This window comes from Aulonocara sp. 'chitande type north' Nkhata Bay, linkage group LG17, assembly GCF_057382095.1.
Source record: "Aulonocara sp. 'chitande type north' Nkhata Bay isolate Kocher_YH1m ecotype deep benthic linkage group LG17, A_spYH_male_GT1.1, whole genome shotgun sequence".
Classification (NCBI taxonomy): domain Eukaryota; kingdom Metazoa; phylum Chordata; class Actinopteri; order Cichliformes; family Cichlidae; genus Aulonocara; species Aulonocara sp. 'chitande type north' Nkhata Bay.
This window is the reverse complement of record NC_141360.1, coordinates 42,051,055-42,067,598: the sequence shown is the minus strand read 5'-3', so window position 1 is coordinate 42,067,598 and position 16,544 is coordinate 42,051,055. Positions and strand designations below refer to the sequence as shown.

At 44.3% G+C, this 16,544-nt stretch overlaps 1 protein-coding gene across 1 annotated transcript; it reads left to right on the top strand.

The window, feature by feature from the left end:
* The first annotated feature begins 5,607 nt into the window (after positions 1-5,607).
* On the top strand, positions 5,608-14,847 carry tmbim4 (transmembrane BAX inhibitor motif containing 4). Its single transcript, XM_086269326.1, has 7 exons — positions 5,608-5,809; positions 5,949-6,057; positions 9,827-9,932; positions 11,486-11,519; positions 11,602-11,719; positions 12,278-12,323; positions 13,118-14,847. The coding sequence occupies exons 1-7, from the start codon at positions 5,719-5,721 to the stop codon at positions 13,322-13,324; spliced, it is 711 nt and encodes a 236-aa protein (XP_086125452.1). The 5' UTR covers positions 5,608-5,718; the 3' UTR covers positions 13,325-14,847.
* Positions 14,848-16,544: the final 1,697 nt, after the last annotated feature.

Below are 16,544 nucleotides of genomic sequence, written 5' to 3'. Positions count from 1 at the left end.
AAACACAGGGTTTAAATACATAGAGGGAGCAATCAGGGAATGGACAACAGGAGGGAAACACAGCTGGGGCAAATCAGAACTGACGAGACAGGGAAACGTAAACTGAACACACTAAAATAACACAGACTTTCAAAATAAAGTAGGAAACACATAACAGTCACGCAAAAACAATACAATACCAACGCCAAATCGTAACATACCCCGGAGGAGCACCTAGACACTCAAATCCACACACAATTACGGTCACAGTCGTAACACCCCCTTACCCAAGAATTAACATTAACCCCAAAATGTTTAATTCAAGGAGACAGTGCTCTAGACAGGGTGTCAGCCAATACGTTACCCTTCCCTTTCTTGTAACTGATCTCCAGGTTAAAATCTTGCAACAACAAGGACCAGCGCATAAGTCTTTGATTGGAGTTGCACATTTGGGAAAGGAACACCAGTGGGTTGCGATCGGCAAACACCCGCACAGGCAGCACACCCGACCCAGCACAGACCTAACATACCCCCCACCCAAAAAAACAAACATTTAAAACATACAACCCCAACGAAAAAATGTTTGTTCCATGTCCAGCCCATACGGCACCGGCCACCGTCCCGCAGGCGACGCTGATGACTGGACGGGTCCTCCAGTGGAAACGGAAAACCGGAGCGGGCCCTCGGACACTCCAGCGAAGGCGGATGAAGGCTGGAGCGGTCCCACGGATCCTCCAGCGAAGACGGATGAAGGCTGGAGCGGTCCCACGGACACTCCAGCGAAGGCGGATGAAGGCCGGAGCGGTCCCACGGATCCTCCAGCGAAGACGGATGAAGGCTGGAGCGGTCCCACGGACCCTCCAGCAGACGACGAAGGCTGGGGCGGTCCCTCGGACCCTCCAGCGAAGGTGGATGAAGGCCGGAGCGGACCCACGGACCCTCCAGCAGACGACGAAGGCTGAGGCGGTCCCTCGGACCCCCCAGCGAAGGCAAATGAAGGCTGGAGCGGTCCCCGGGCCCTCCAGCGAAGACAGATGAAGGCTGGAGCGGTCCCACGGACCCTCCAGCAGACGACGAAGGCTGGGGCGGTCCCTCGGACCCTCCAGCGAAGGTGGATGAAGGCCGGAGCGGACCCACGGACCCTCCAGCAGACGACGAAGGCTGAGGCGGTCCCTCGGACCCTCCAGCGGAGGCAGATGAAACTGATGGAGGCTGGAGCGGTCCCCCTGACCCTCCAGCAGACGACGAAGGCTGAGGCGGTCCCTCGGACCCCCCAGCGAAGGCAAATGAAGACTGAAGCGGTCCCACGGACCCCACAGTGATTGGACGAGCCCCCATATGTTACACCCCGGCCTAGGCAACCGGGGTGCAACACGAAAAATAAAAATAAGGAAAATAAAAATAAGGTAAAAACACACGAGAAAAAACTAATACGGGTTTCCACAAAAATCATCCCAAAACGAAAGTATCGACCACTATTTTCTTTAAAGCAAAATATGATATTTATTTATATCACAACACCAGGCGCCAAACTATTTACAACGGGGGGGAAGAAGATCGCAACCATGACACACTGAAACACAGGGTTTAAATACATAGAGGGAGCAATCAGGGAATGGACAACAGGAGGGAAACACAGCTGGGGCAAATCAGAACTGACGAGACAGGGAAACGTAAACTGAACACACTAAAATAACACAGACTTTCAAAATAAAGTAGGAAACACATAACAGTCACGCAAAAACAATACAATACCAACGCCAAATCGTAACATACCCCGGAGGAGCACCTAGACACTCAAATCCACACACAATTACGGTCACAGTCGTAACATTCAGTCTCCAGAATTTTACAGTACACCAGGAGCACTCTGTCAGTCTGCATCTCCTCTAGTTCATGGAGGAAAGACAAATGACACAGTGTCACCGCAGGGTCTGAAAACGATGGAGTTCGCTGTTCTCGCCGGGCTCTAGTGAGCCTCGACCTCCCGGTCAGCTATCGAGCTGGTGGGTCACAGACGTCTCAGAAAACGACGGAGCACTTTTGCAAATATGTGATGTCTTGATAAGCCGAGCAGATATTTGAAGTTGACACAGCTACATGAAAACATCTTAAAAGTTTATTTTGTGATCCAGAAAGAGTAATAAGAGAAATATTAAAACTAAGTAGCTGCCGCCATTTTGGAAACTGGACTTGGCTGGGCCGCGCTATGAGTTCTGGGATATGGTGGGCCACGAAGGACACACCCGACCCATCCTTTAAATCTGGGGAGAAGGAGGACGCAATTGTTGGCCACATTCAGAGCAGCCTTTGTCGCCTGGATGTGACTTCAAATGCAGCCTCCGAAGGATGCAGCCTAGGAATTAGGACATACCTGTGGTGTCATTGGAGCTTCTGCAGTTGGTCACTGGTCAAATTTCCTGCTCTGTCTTGGCCTCAGGATGTCTAGAGGCATGAATCAAGCGCACCCAAAAGGAATAAGCGCATCAGTGGTCATGTGCTCAGGGAGGGAGAGACTAAAGCAGCAACAGTTGTAACGCGGTTTTGTGTGATTACATGTGTGTTAATGAACCTGTAAGTGTTATTCCCTTTGACAGGTTAACTGGTATCATAATGGCTGTAGCTGTTTGTGAATGTTGACGTTGTGCCTCAGTATAGTGATACCACGTTGGTAGAATTATTTAATTATTTAGTAAAGAGTTAGTAGCAGTGGTCAGAATCTCCGGTGATGATTACATCCAGCGGTTAAAGGATTTTTCAATCGTTAATTGTTTAGTTTAACTGTTGTTAGCCATGTTCTTGCCTTACTACTAGCAACTTGTCAGATGTGCTATTTAGCCAACTTATGGTCTACAGTGACCCCTTGTGGACATGGTAAAATATTGCTGTGTTGCGTAGATGTGTTGTGATTGTTTCTTAGTTGTTATTGACTCGACTAATTACAGAATTGCCTGTTTCTGTTTCCAGAAAACCATGCTTATAGTAACATAAACTGTATCTTCTACAACAATGAGTTCACGTATGGCTGCACTGCATTTGGATTAAGCCTGGCAAGCTCTGATGTTCTTCAGAAGAATCAATTCTTCTGTGGAGCTTAATTAAAGACAGTTAACCAAACTCCTGGACTGCTGCAGTCTTTCTGACAGAAGACTTGGGCCGGACTGTATATCCAGCACTTCCATTATATTTATATATATTCTACAGTCACGCCAAGGCGATACCCATAGTGAAACACCTCACTCTGTTATCAAAGAACCAGGGATTATGTTAAATAACCCAACTATGTGAATAATGATAGGCTAGGCTTCTTAGAATGTGAGAGTTTCGTCAGTAATGGGGAACATTTTAAACTCCACGTGTACCACAAACCAAAGCATACATTTCAGTATTTAAGATTTCATTTCGTCAAGGTGTCATCAGGACGCTACAACACCATTCCCATAGATACAGTTGCTAGGGAAGCAGAAGAACATCATATCAAAGAAGCCCTGAGTTAATGTGTTTATCCCAGCTGGACATTTGTCAAACCTGGAAAGGCGCCTAAAAAATCCCCAGCTGATCCAGGAGAGAAGAAGGACGACTGCTGCCTAAGGGGAACCCTTCGTGATCCTGTATGTGTCCGGAGTATTGAAACAGCTGAGACGCATTTTCTCTAAACACTGCGTCTCTGTGGCTTTTAACCCCAAAACACACTGTGGCAAAAATTGGTCCATCCTGTGGATCAGGTCCCCCGCAGGACTCTGCAGTCTGTCTACCTACAGGCCAGTGAACACTCTTTCAATGATGAGGATGTAACATCCTGGACAGGGAGGAACGCTGGTTTGAGGGCGGAGTCAAGGAGGCCATTTACGTGAAAAGGGAAAGACCATCTCTGAATGGAGGAGGGGGCCTAAAGGTACATCTGTCACCATCTTACAATGCTGTGATTGCAGCCATTCCCCATTGATCAATTGTCATTAATCAGTTATCTTTGATCAGTGGCTGTTGATCAATGGTCATGGCAGTTTGCATGAGCATTGATCATTAATGATGAAGGAACTGACCTCTCAGCATATTGTTCATTCAGTGGTGCTGGTTTCAGTCACTGTTTATAGCAGCAGTCAGCTGAGACTGAAGACGTCACCTGATGATGACGAAACGTTTCTCCCACTGAAAACGTCCAGATGGACACAATAAACTTTCTAGGATTTCCTTACCTGGATGATTGAGCATGCATCAAGACAAACATTCTGGAGTTTTGCTCCTTATTGATGTGATAGCATCACATATAACTATAGTTGCTAAATATTTGTCTGCCATTCATTCAAATCCTCCATTCAACTACATCCCAAAGGCGCACCATTGGATTGTGATCTGGTGGCCATTGTTGTCATTTAAGTACAGTGAACTCATTGTCCTGTTCAAGGAATCATTTGAGATTATTTAGAGAAGACGTTTCACCTCTCACCATTTCACCCTAGAACTGAAGAAGCTTCTCGGATGAGAGGTGAAACGTCTTCAAGCAACTTAAAGAAGTCCAGATGCTTTTCTTTCCAAGCTCCTTAGACTATGGAACATGTTATATTACACTGTTGCAAGTATCAGGTGGAGAGTAGACAACTGACCCAAAACCTCAGAAACATAAAAATGAAACTAGATCTTTTCATTTTCATAGATTGATTTACTGCAAATGGACTCAAGAAGTGAAAGTTATCAGGTCTTAATTTCAGTTTTAAAAGAAGTGGCCTCCAGCTGAACGTCAGCAAGACCAAGGAGCTGGTGGTGGACTTCAGAAGGAGTCAGCACAGAGAGTACAAGCCCATTATCATCAATGGAGCTTCAGTGAAGAGGGTGCAGTCCGTCAAGTATCTTGGTGTCCACATCTCCTCAGACCTGACATGGGCTGCCCACATTCAGGTTTGGGAACAGCTGTGTGAAGGACCAAAAAGCTCTCCAGAGAGTGATCCGTACAGCAGAACGCTGCTGCAGGATTGCTCTCCCCCCGCTTCAGGACACCTACACCAGGAGATGCCGGACTAGAGCAGCGCAGATACTGAAGGACCCGTCCCATCCTGGCAACAAACTGTTCCAACTTCTGCAATCTGGTAGAAGGTTCCGCATCTTCCGGGCAAGGACAGAGAGACTCAAGAGGAGCTTCTATCCCCAAGCCATCCGTGCCCTAAACACACACACCCGCCCTCTCACATCATCTATAATTGACTGAGACAGGACTCTTCCAGACACTAAACCAAGGCACAATGTACATTTCAATTCCTTTAATTTTAAATATGTTTATATTGTCTATCCTGTAAAATAGTCAGATATCTATTCATATTAATGTACAGAATTCACCTGCTTGCTGCTACTACTGCACATGCACAATGTATATACTATATGTGTATATATATATATATATATATATAATGTTCTTCCTCTACCCCCCCCCCCCCCCATTTTTTTGCACATGTCGAGGAGCGTGTCAGGCTACATTTCACTGTGTGTTATACTTGTATAACTATGCATGTGACAAATAAAGAACCTTGAACCTTGAAAAGAGGGTAAATACTTTGGGAGGATTTGAGGGGTTTTTTGAGCCACGTTGCAGTTCACACTCCACACCGGTTGGTGGCGGTAATGCACCATTCAGTTGTTTGCCAACAGCCGATAGAATCTAGAAGAAGAAAAGGACTCTGCTCTTCCGTAAAGCAACTACGTAGCTTGAGAAACAAGAACACCTCAAGAAAACGCTGGTTTAACAAGATGAGCAGTGAAAAATACCCGCGGTCTTCTATCGAAGACGATTTTAACTACGGCACTAATGTTGCTACGGCCAGTGTTCAGATCCGTATGGGTGAGTAACAGACCCGTGCTATCTAGCTAACACTGATATCATTGGCCGTGTTCACGGTTTTCCTCTACACAGTTATTATTGGTTTCGTTAGCTTCCGATGGGTTTTGAGCTACTGTAACGCTGTTTCTTGGTTCATTAGGCTTTCTAAGGAAGGTGTACACCCTCCTGAGCTTGCAGATCATCTTGACCACAGCCACCTCTGCTCTCTTCATGTTCTCTCAGACCATCAAGGAGTTTGTTATCGCAAGGTGAGAATGAGCTGCTTCATATATAACCAGGTGCTGCTGTCTGTTTCATTTTTCTAAGGACAGGAGACAAAGAGAGTACTCCGTCTCCTCTCACGAGAATCTAAAGTTACATTATCTCCTGCGGAAGCTCCTCGTCTGCTTTCATTACATCATCCATGTTTACGCAAGAGTTGGCAGTAATGGTTAAATCCGCCTCCTCAATATGTGTAATATTTAGTGATGCCAACAAATACGTGAGAAAATCTCCTATCTCAGTGTTGTGCAGTTTCAAAGAGACAGAGTTGATATTGTTGTATCATAGTGTCATCGTATTCTTGCAAATATTAGATTTGCTTTATCATTATGCTGCACACTTGGAAGATGAATCAAAAGCAGTGTAGCTTTGTGAGTTCGTCTTTACTGCTGCAAATGTATAGACAGCAACGTTACACATTTGTACAATCTCTCACAGCTCTTTTAGGTGCACTGCCTTATGGTTAGTCTTTAAACACAAAAAACGAATACTTCTTACAGTACATCAATGAAATAAACATAAACAGAAGATGGTGTGATTCACCAGTCTTCATCTGCTGTGATTACAGCCCGGTACAGGTATAGATCCACAAAAGCGCCACGAGGTTTGGATGTGGCACCTTGCCTGGGATTACCATAATGACCCTAATGTCATTGAAAAGCACAGGATAACTACTTTGATTGCACAGTTTGATCTGAAACTGATAAGTGTGCGAGCGAACGAGTAAGTTTGTGTCTGTAATTCTTTAAAGGAGTGTGTGATGTCGTGTAAGGAGTGTGTGATGTCGTGTAAGGAGTGTGTGATGTCGTGTAAGGAGTGTGTGAGGGCTGCAGTGAAGAAAAGCGAGTATATCGAGTGTGTCAGCATTCTAAACTCTGCTTTGATCAAAGGATTTTATGCTGCTGTGAACAAGATGTTATGATGGTGTACATGTTTATTAATATTAAAAATAATGAAGTGTCCAGCCTGACAACCTTCAGGTTTTATTGGCTATTCTATTTTTGAATATTAATGCTATTTAATTAACAGAATATTTTCTATTATTTCACTTTTAATCTGGAGAATGTTACAAAAGCGTTGAAATAAATAAGTTCTATTGCAGTGATAAAGAAGGAAAAACAGTCATCAGTTATTGTAAATGTAGCCATTCAGTCCCGACGTTAGTGTCACATACAGATACGTTTTAACTGGACCTGAACACGCAGGTTTGTGAATGTGATCGTTGGAGAAGGAGGGACGTCGAAATAGAAATTCATCCCATAGTGTGTTTACTACAACTCTGACCTGTGACAGAGTTTCAAGGTCAGAGGTCAAGTTTTCTGTAAATCTTGTGGATGAGGCACGAGTGTTGATTCCCCCCCCCCCCCCCCATTCATTTTAAGTCCAGGGAAAAGGAGGCCGTAGCTCAGGGGTTGGAGTTGGTTGTCTGCCACTGAAAGTGTCATGGTTTGTTCCCTGAGTTGCCCCCATTGCATCGATCAGTATGTGTGAATAAAACATGTGTTTAGCGTGTTCATCAGTGTGGCTGTCCCTGTTGGAAGCAGCATAAACATAGCAGCTAGGATCTCAGCAGAGTCAGGAAGAGCATGAAGGACTAACTCACGACTGGTGACTATTTAACAAGTAGACAAGATTAGTGTTAAGCTACGTTGTCATATTAGCAAAGCCTCAAATAACTGCTGATAACAAATGTTAGAGAAACGTGTTTGCTTTGTGTCCTGATTGGCCAGTACGTCAGATTATTAAATCACCAGTTCTGTCGTGGTTTGGGGCTCAATTTCATCCTGTCAAAAATTCATGTCATGTAGTTTTCTGAACATAGAAATGAACTTTCAGAGTTTGAGCCATCGTGCAGCACCATCTGGAAATCTTCTGATTGGCGACTGATTTTTCATGGCAGTGGTCCCAAACTGCCAAATGCAGTTCAGGATGTCTGGATAGAAAAGTGAAACAGTGTGAGGTTAAAGGTGGCCAGTGTCCAAAGAGGCAGCTTTGGGGTGTCCTTCAGGGAGCTCGGAGGAATTTTTCTGATGATGATTTAAAGTAGAGCTGGGCGATATGAGATTTTTTCATATCACGATATGTTTTTTTCATTTCAGGCGATAACGATATCTATCACGATATCAGCCAAATAACTATATTTGTAAGATTTAAATGTGCCGTTGCTCACAAGTAAAATGTGAAATAATCAGCAGCTTGTTTTTATTTAAATATTTATTTCCCATAATAAGTTCAACAGGGTAGATGTACTTAAGGAACATGAGACTTTTTCAGATAAATAAAGGCAAATATTGCAAACTACACAAAAGGCAGCCGCTAAAGCGTTTAAGTTTCAAAATAGAACAAACGAAACAGACTAAATTGTCAATTCCACTTAGAAACAAAATATTAATTCTAAAAATAAATCTTAGTTTGTTTTACAGAAGAACAGACAAAACTGACTAACTTTTGTCAATATCAAATAAACTGAGAACTAAAAGGAAATTCTCAATCTCTCCTTGTTGTATAGCTGAGCTTTTCAAACAGTTTTAACAGTTACTTTAGTCTGACAAAAGCCGAATGACGAATTAGCGCTTCCAGTCAGAGACTGAGGCTACGTCCACACGTACACGGGTATTTTTGAAAACGGAGATTTTCCGTTTTCGTTTTAAAAAATAATCCCGTCCACACATAAAGGCAGAAATGAAGGAAAACGCTGCTATGAACATGCCAAAGCAGCAGGTGGCGCTAGATTCCTAACCGTGCAGAAATGTTGGCCAATCAGAAGTCTAGAAGCCTCGGTGGGAAAAAGTAAACAAAGCTGGGGCATAGAAGCAGAACCGAGTCGTATGTGTGGAGGGACAGTAACTGTGTGTATATGTAAGCATTTAAACACTGCAGAGAGTAGAATTAACAGTATTGTAGAAATTCATTTCACCGAAACAATAACGTGGCGCACAGTGTGACGCATGCACCAGTTTATTGTATTTCCAGACTTGCTTTCGGCACATTTACAGTGCACGCTGCTCTGTTTTTTGTCAGACTTGAAATAGCTGAAATACCTTCACACTACGGAACTTCTATGGCTCTTCCGTTCGACAATCTCTCCGGCGTTGGAACCATCATCTGTTTTCTCTTCGGTCACGCTCGGTTGATTTTTCTAGTCGGCACACTCATTTCCTCCATTACCCGCTGGCTGCTTCCCAAACAAACACACGTGCAGCTTGGCACTTGTGCTGTACGTAACAAGCCACACGACGTGACGCTGCGGCTGTGATTGGTTCGGCTCTGCGCTACTTAATTTGGATTGGCTGACCTTTTTTTTCCCTTTTTTTTTTAAGCGGACAAGAGCGGCGAGGTCTATCGCGATAGTTTAATTTCTCTATCGAGTAAAAGTTATATCGCGATACATATCGTTATCGTTCTATCGCCCAGCTCTAATTTAAAGACATTATTACACATCAGGCTGTGCTGAGGAGGAACGGTGGTTTTCCCAAATATGAACTTTAAAGCTCAGGAGAATTGTACGAAACCAGTTTTGCCTGTAAACTGAAATTCCTCTTCTGTTTGCACGGTTCAGTAAATTGTTGCTCTTATTTCTCTTTTTCCAAGCAAAGTGTTAAGAGGCGATGAGTGGCTGCATGTACAGTCTGATCACCTGTCCACAGCGTGCTGTCTGTGCTACCTGCTGTTATAAAATGATCCTTCGTTTTGCACATAATCTCTATGAAGCTTGGTTCTCCTTATTGTCTCACTGTGACCTGGTTCCTTCCTCAGCCCAGCTGTGGTGATGGTTTCATCTCTGCTCTCGCTGGTTCTTCTGGTGGCTCTCGCTGTGTACAGGCACCAACATCCAGCTAACCTCTACCTCCTGTTTGCTTTTGTAAGTTCTTCTGTTTTCAGTTTCTTGAATACATTTTTTAAATTTGATTGATTGTCATAACAGTCAAAATTGTTGTCTGCTGCAGGAAAGTAACGGTGATGGGCAGTGAGTCATTTTTCAGTGAACCCAGTCCAAGAATATTCGTGGTCTAATTCCTGCTCGTGATAAAACGAATGTTTTATAAGAACATACTTTTACACCAGGAGACGATGATCACCAATCATCATTGTGACCGTCGACAGGTGGAGTGATTAACTCTGATCGTCTCCTCATCACAGCATCTGTTAGTGGGTGGGATAGATTAAGGAGCAAGTGGAGATTTTATCCCCGAAGTTTGTATATTACTAGCAGGGAAAATGGACAAGCTTAAGGTTAGAGTTAGTTTGACAGGAGCCACATTTGATGACGGGGTCGGAGCATCTCCAAAGCTGCAGCTGTTGAGGGCGTTCCCAGTCTGCAATGGTCAGTATCTAAAAAGTGATCCAAGGAAGGAACGTTGGTGAACCACCGACAGAGTCGTGGGTGGTCGAGGCTCACTGATGCACGCGAGGAGCGATGCCTGGCCTGTCTGGTTTGATCCAATGGATGAGTTATTGCAGCTCAAGCTAACAAGAACGAGCTGCTACAGGCTGCCCGTGCTGACCTCTGTCCACTGTCAAAGCACCAACAATGGGCACGTGAGCCTCAGCAGTGGACCACAGAGATGAGTCACATTTTCTGGTGCATCACGTGGACGGCTGAGCGTGTGTGCGTCACTTACCTGTGAAACACCTGGCACCAGGGTGCATTATGGGATGAAGGCGAGCCAGCAGAGGCAGTGTGATGCTTCAGCTAGGAAACCTGGAGTCCTGTTACTACCTGCCTAAGCATTGTTGCAGACCATGTTCAGCCTTTCCTGGTATTACCGATGGTGGTGGCCTCTTTCAGTCGGCGCCTTGGCACGAAGCAAAAATGATTCACATTTGTTATCAGCAACGTTCGTCTGTCTCTGGTAGATCAAATGATCAGAATTACAATCATAATGATCAGTTTATTTCCTCCATGAAGAGAAGCTAACACGTATAACAGTAGCTTGTTTATGAACAGTGGGTAATATAAGTATTCAACACGTCACCAATTTTCCAAGTAAATATATTTTAAAAGACTCTATTCACAGGTGACAGTAACACCCATCAGTGCACTGATGGGCCTTTTGTGTTTAATACCAGTTTTACTCACTATAGATGTATAATAGATGAAGTAACTGATGAGGCATACTGTAAACAATGGTGGATGATATCAACTAAACAAGATGACAGAAGTTGTTTCTAAGATGGTATGAAGTCATAAAATGTTCTTGTTTTCTATTGTTTGTATTTGTGTGTGTAAAATGGTCTTTAAGGCTTTTTATATGTGACCTGTTTCAGCTGTGGTTACAGAGCCATAAACCTGATGCTGTAACATTCCCCACGTTACTTTGTTGCCATGTTTCCTTTTTCATTTTGAGCTGCTCAGCGGCTGCAGCCGCAGTAACTGCTGCTTTAATAATGGCTGTGTTGTTGTGTTGCTTGCAGACTCTTCTGGAGGCGCTGTCTGTTGCCACAGCTCGTAAGTGTTTAGAGTTGCATTCTGTTAGTGTCCAGCCTTCCAGGCTACCGTAGACTCTGATGGGATTTCTTTCTCTCCACAGTCACCTTCTATGATTACTCCACAATACTGCAAGCTTTGTTTCTCACCTGTGCTGTGTTCGCTGTATTAACAGCCTACACCTTTCAGTCCAAAAGAGATTTCAGCAAAATGGGAGCTTGGTAAGTTCTGTGTTCTGATGGGACTCTTTAAATGTCTGTGAAGGTTCTCAGTCGTCCAGCTCATCGCAGTCTGAGGAGCTCGGACAGGAAAGCGTCTGGACTTAAGAAGACGTCCTTGAAGACGTTTCATCAGAGAAGCTTCTTCAGTTCTAAGACTAGAAGGTGGAGAGTCACAGATTTTAAGCCTTTTGGGCAGAGGCTCAATAGGAGGTCCACGACCCTCTTGGGTCCCACAGGGCTTCAAATCTGCGACTCTCCACCTGTTGCTCTGAGAACTGAAGAAGCTTCTCGGATGAAACGTCTTCAAAGAAACTTAACAAAGTCCAGTCCGAGCTCCTTCAATGTGCCGCCTGATCACACACAAGATGTAACATGCAGATGAGATGAGTGGAGTATATAAATATAACATTCGTAGATTTTGAAAGTTGTGACGACACGAAACACCTTCAATCTGAAGCTAGAAATGTACATGAGCTTTCCACTGATGTCCTACTATCTGACGTGCAGCTCAGACAAACTGAGTCCAGCTAAAGTGGACTGTCTGTTTCATCCCTGCAGGCTTTTCTCCTGTCTGTGGATCCTCATCATTGGAACCTTCATGAGGGTGAGTGGAGGGGCCTGATATCAGTGTCACATGGGCCTAATGAAAGAGGAACAAAGGCCAACAAGTTACAAACAACAGAAAGCTACAGAGAAAAAGGGCTGATGGTATTTCTGAGCTAAGCCTACACATGGGCTGTGCACCAATGTAAAGAAGTTTAGTTGGAGAATTGTAATGTTGGACTTTTTTCCACATCAAACATTTGCTGAGCCACAGTAGGTGAACTGGTCACGGGTAGAAGCAGCAAGCTGTGGCAGTGAGACGGCGTGCACAAATGAAACCTGTAGTTTCCCTGTTGTGAAGCGTGCAAACTGCAGAGCTGGTCTTTTTCTTGCCTGCTGGGGTAAAGGGCTTGTTGAAATAAAAGGCCTTGTAGTGCAGAAGACTTCCAAGTTTAAAACCAGCCTTTGTTCTGCTGCTTTTCCTTGTATAGGATAAGATGTCAGTGCTGCAGCTGAAGTTGAACACGGCTATAAACACGATGAAACAAAACATAGACACGTTGGTAAAATCAAACACAAACTGCTGCTGGGTGCTGTCAGTGTTAGGAGTGTGCTGGTTCTTTACCTCCTTCCAGAGAGCAGTCGGCTGAACAAGGCCGGGACTGAAGGGCTCTCTGATCTCTGTAAGGAAGCTTTCGATCCAAGTGGGAAGTTACGGCAGCCTAATCACTAGAACGTCAGGGATGATGGTATTAAATAACAGTTTGAGGTGGACGCAGAGCAGTGGTGGTTTGGCTTTAGGAGCAAACCGATGGGAGTCACTTTAAATCCCCTTGTGCTCTGTTCTCTCTGCAGCTCTTCTTCCACAGTGACGATGCAGGTCTGTTCCTGGCTGGAGCTGGGGCCTTGGTCTTCTGTGGCTTCATCATCTATGACACCAGCATGCTGATGAAGCAGCTCTCTCCTGAGGAGCACATCTTGGCCTCCATTAACCTCTACCTGGACATTGTCAACCTCTTCCTGCACATTCTCCGCGTCCTCGACTCGATGAAGAAGCACTGAGTGCTGCAAACCCACAATTTGCCTGTTCTGTGATTAATTTATGCTTGTGAGTGTTGATGTTGGTGCACCAAAAATCCCATTATTGACCTTTGTAACTGTTAAAACAATCGGTGTGTTCTTGGTAAGCTCTTTCTGTTGTTCTCTGCTGTTTGTTTGAAACCCCAAATTAACCAGCGTTGTGGATTATTATCAGTTTTTCTGTCTTGTAAAACCAACAAGTACTCGTCGTTTTGTGGAGGAAGGCCACACTGCCTGATTTGATATGGAGCCAGTGAGCAGCTCGTCTGCCCCTAATGCAGCTCATTTCTTTTAAACAGCAGCTCTACACAGACCTCTCCAGTCGTGCTGCTCCAGTTCATGCAGTTTACAGGTGAAGACAGAGCCTCACACTGAAAGGAGAGCTGGATGGATGCAAATGCAGGAAGCATTGAGAAAGGAAACACTGACCAATCAGATGTGTTCACAGACGTGTGTGTGTGTGCACAAATCTGATTGGTCAGTACTTCCTTTCTGAATTTGATTGGATTCTGAATGATGCACACACACAAAGATTTGCAAACAACATTGGCTTTGTTAGAAAATCTAAGCACATCTTTAAAATGAATAATAATTTTGTCAGTACAGTTTTCCACGACGTGAACCAAACGTGCTCATAGAACGATGCTGATAAGTAATTATATAAACTGTACATCACGTTGAAATAAAGGTGAAAATACAGAAAAGGTCTCGGACCTGTCTGAAAAACACAGGTTCTGTTTAACTTTGCAGATCTAAGTAGGCTTAGAGAAAAGCAACACGTCCTGTCACAATGTAAAGCAGTGTGTCCCAACCTGTGAGAGCCACGGCTTTGGTATGATGTGAACAGGTTCATGTCTGAAACCCTCCAGTGTTGTTAAATTATGACAAATCTCCAAAGAGGAGTGGGCCAAAGTTCCTCAGTGATAACAAAGACCCGCTGGTAGTTATCACAAACGCTTGATTGCAGCTGCTGCTGAGGGTGACACGAGCAGTTATTAGGTGTAGTCAAGTAGTTCATGACATCAATTTAAATAAAATTAGAATTTAAAAACTTCTAAACTAATATTAAAATGTATTTATTTATATGACTGTTGTACAGCAGTCCATCGTCTGAAATGTGTGACAAATACGCAGAAAGAGAAAAATTAGGAAGGAGGCAAAACCTCTGTGTGCACATTTGTGAACGGCCCGCTGTTTTAATTTGTTATGCATAAGATTTACTGCTGAGTCACCACAGACTCACTCCCCCTCTGTTAATGGTCTGCCAGATGAATACATGCTGATTTCTAAAATTGTGATATTTACTTTTTAATTTATGAGCTTCTTGGTATTGTTTTAAATTCACTGTGTTTGTTTTTGCAAGTCTATACATGAAAAAGACTTTATTAAAACAATTAGGTGAAATCATGGTCTTTATGTGTGTGAAACTGATTATATAATGATTGTATACATATGATTGTTAGATTCATTTTAACTTGATTAAAACAGTAAGCTGTTAATCTGTTGATCTGAGTAAATGTGTGTGTGCTAATGAACAACAGCACTGCATGCATTTCCAGCATTTGCCTGCATTAAGTTTGGCTTTATCTGTTGACACATGACATATGATTGAAGTTTGTTCGGTCTTGTAAGACATCATTAAAATCAGTTATAGGTTATATCTGTAAACAGCAAAAACAACAGAGAAGCTTGTAGAGAAATGTGGAATAGATCTAATGAACACAACCCGAAAGCCAGAAGTTCAAAATCCAGGCCCAGAAATCTTCCTTCAGAGTAACACGCCCAGGATATGTTGCTACCATGTTAGGCATATTCAACAGTAACTGGGAACTTTTGTTTTGAAATCCAAAAATATATTTTCAAGTCAAGTGGCTTTATTTCCAACCATGTACAGTGGTGCAGCATACGGTGAACCGAGACAGCGTTCCTCCAAGACCACGGTGCTATGTATGACAGGAAATCAACACAGGACTGCAAGACATATGTAAAACACCCAGCTCGCCCCTGTGGGCGGTCTATCCTTCAAGCTGAGGTCCTCTACCAGAGGCCTGGGAGCTTGAGGGTCCTGCAGTATCTTAGCTGTTCCCAGGACTGCGCTCTTCTGGACAGAGATCTCTGCTGTTGTTCCCGGGATCTGCTGGAGCCACTCGCCTATTTTGGTCAGCCACCACCATTTTGTCCGTCTGTATCTGGAAGTCCCACAGGATCTTAGCTCGGTCATTCTCCACCACCCTTGGGGGCATCTCCCATTGTGACCTCGGGACTTCCAGGTTATACTCGGCACAGATGTTCCTGTACACTATGCCGGCCACTTGGTTATGGCGTTCCATGTATGCCTTGCCTGCTAGCATCTTGCACCCTGCTGTTATGTGCTGGATTGTCTCTGGGGCATCTTTACACAGCCTGCACCTGGGGTCTGGCCTGGTGTGATAGACCCCAGCCTCTATGGATCTTGTGCTCAGAGCTTGTTCTTGTGCTGCCATGATTAGTGCCTCTGTGCTGTCTTTCAGTCCAGCTTTGTCCAGCCACTGGTAGGATTTCTGGATATCAGCCACCTCCTCTATCTGCCGGTGGTACATACCGTGCAGGGGCCTGTCCTTCCATGATGGTTCCATCTTCCTGATGTATTCTTGGATGTTCGTTGTCTCATCCTGGACTGTGGTGCTGACACTCACCAGTCCCCGGTCCCCTTCCTTCCCTCCTCAGGACTTGCCTGACCCTCTGCAGGTACTTGGTTATATGTATATATGTGTGTGTGTATGTACATATACAGTACATATATAGTACAGTAATGTACTTACTGCGTAAAGTAAGTACTGCAGTACTTCACCTTGTCTGCAGTGTCAGTCTCCATATGTGGCCACCACATGAGCTTCTGCCCAGGCCCTTCATGCGTCTTTTCCTGGTTGTGACTGATGTAGCTGTTCTAACATGGGCGTCCACCTCGTTCTGCCCCCCACAGCACACACCCACCCTGCACACTCATCTCCTGGTGTCTCTGTCTGTAGGGCTTAAAATCAGAATGCTGTGTAGTTCAACAACCCCAAATAAGCTTTGAGCTCTGTCACTGATTTTGGGGGTAGCGCCCCCTGCACTGCTTTCACTTTAGCCAGCACTGGATGTAAGCTTGTCTTATCCACCCGGTGTCCTAAAAATGTCACTTCTTTCTCTGTGAACTGACATTTAAACTCAGGGCCGCCTC

What these genes read in the sequence shown, in the direction of transcription:
- tmbim4 (XM_086269326.1), top strand. Translation starts at nt 5,719, where the DNA reads ATGAGCAGTGAAAAATACCCGCGGTCTTCTATCGAAGACGATTTTAAC. An exon ending in CAGTGTTCAGATCCGTATGG is followed by an intron (nt 5,810 to 5,948) that starts GTGAGTAACAGA and finishes TTGGTTCATTAG; the next exon opens with GCTTTCTAAGGAAGGTGTAC. An exon ending in GCTGTCTGTTGCCACAGCTC is followed by an intron (nt 11,520 to 11,601) that starts GTAAGTGTTTAG and finishes TTCTCTCCACAG; the next exon opens with TCACCTTCTATGATTACTCC.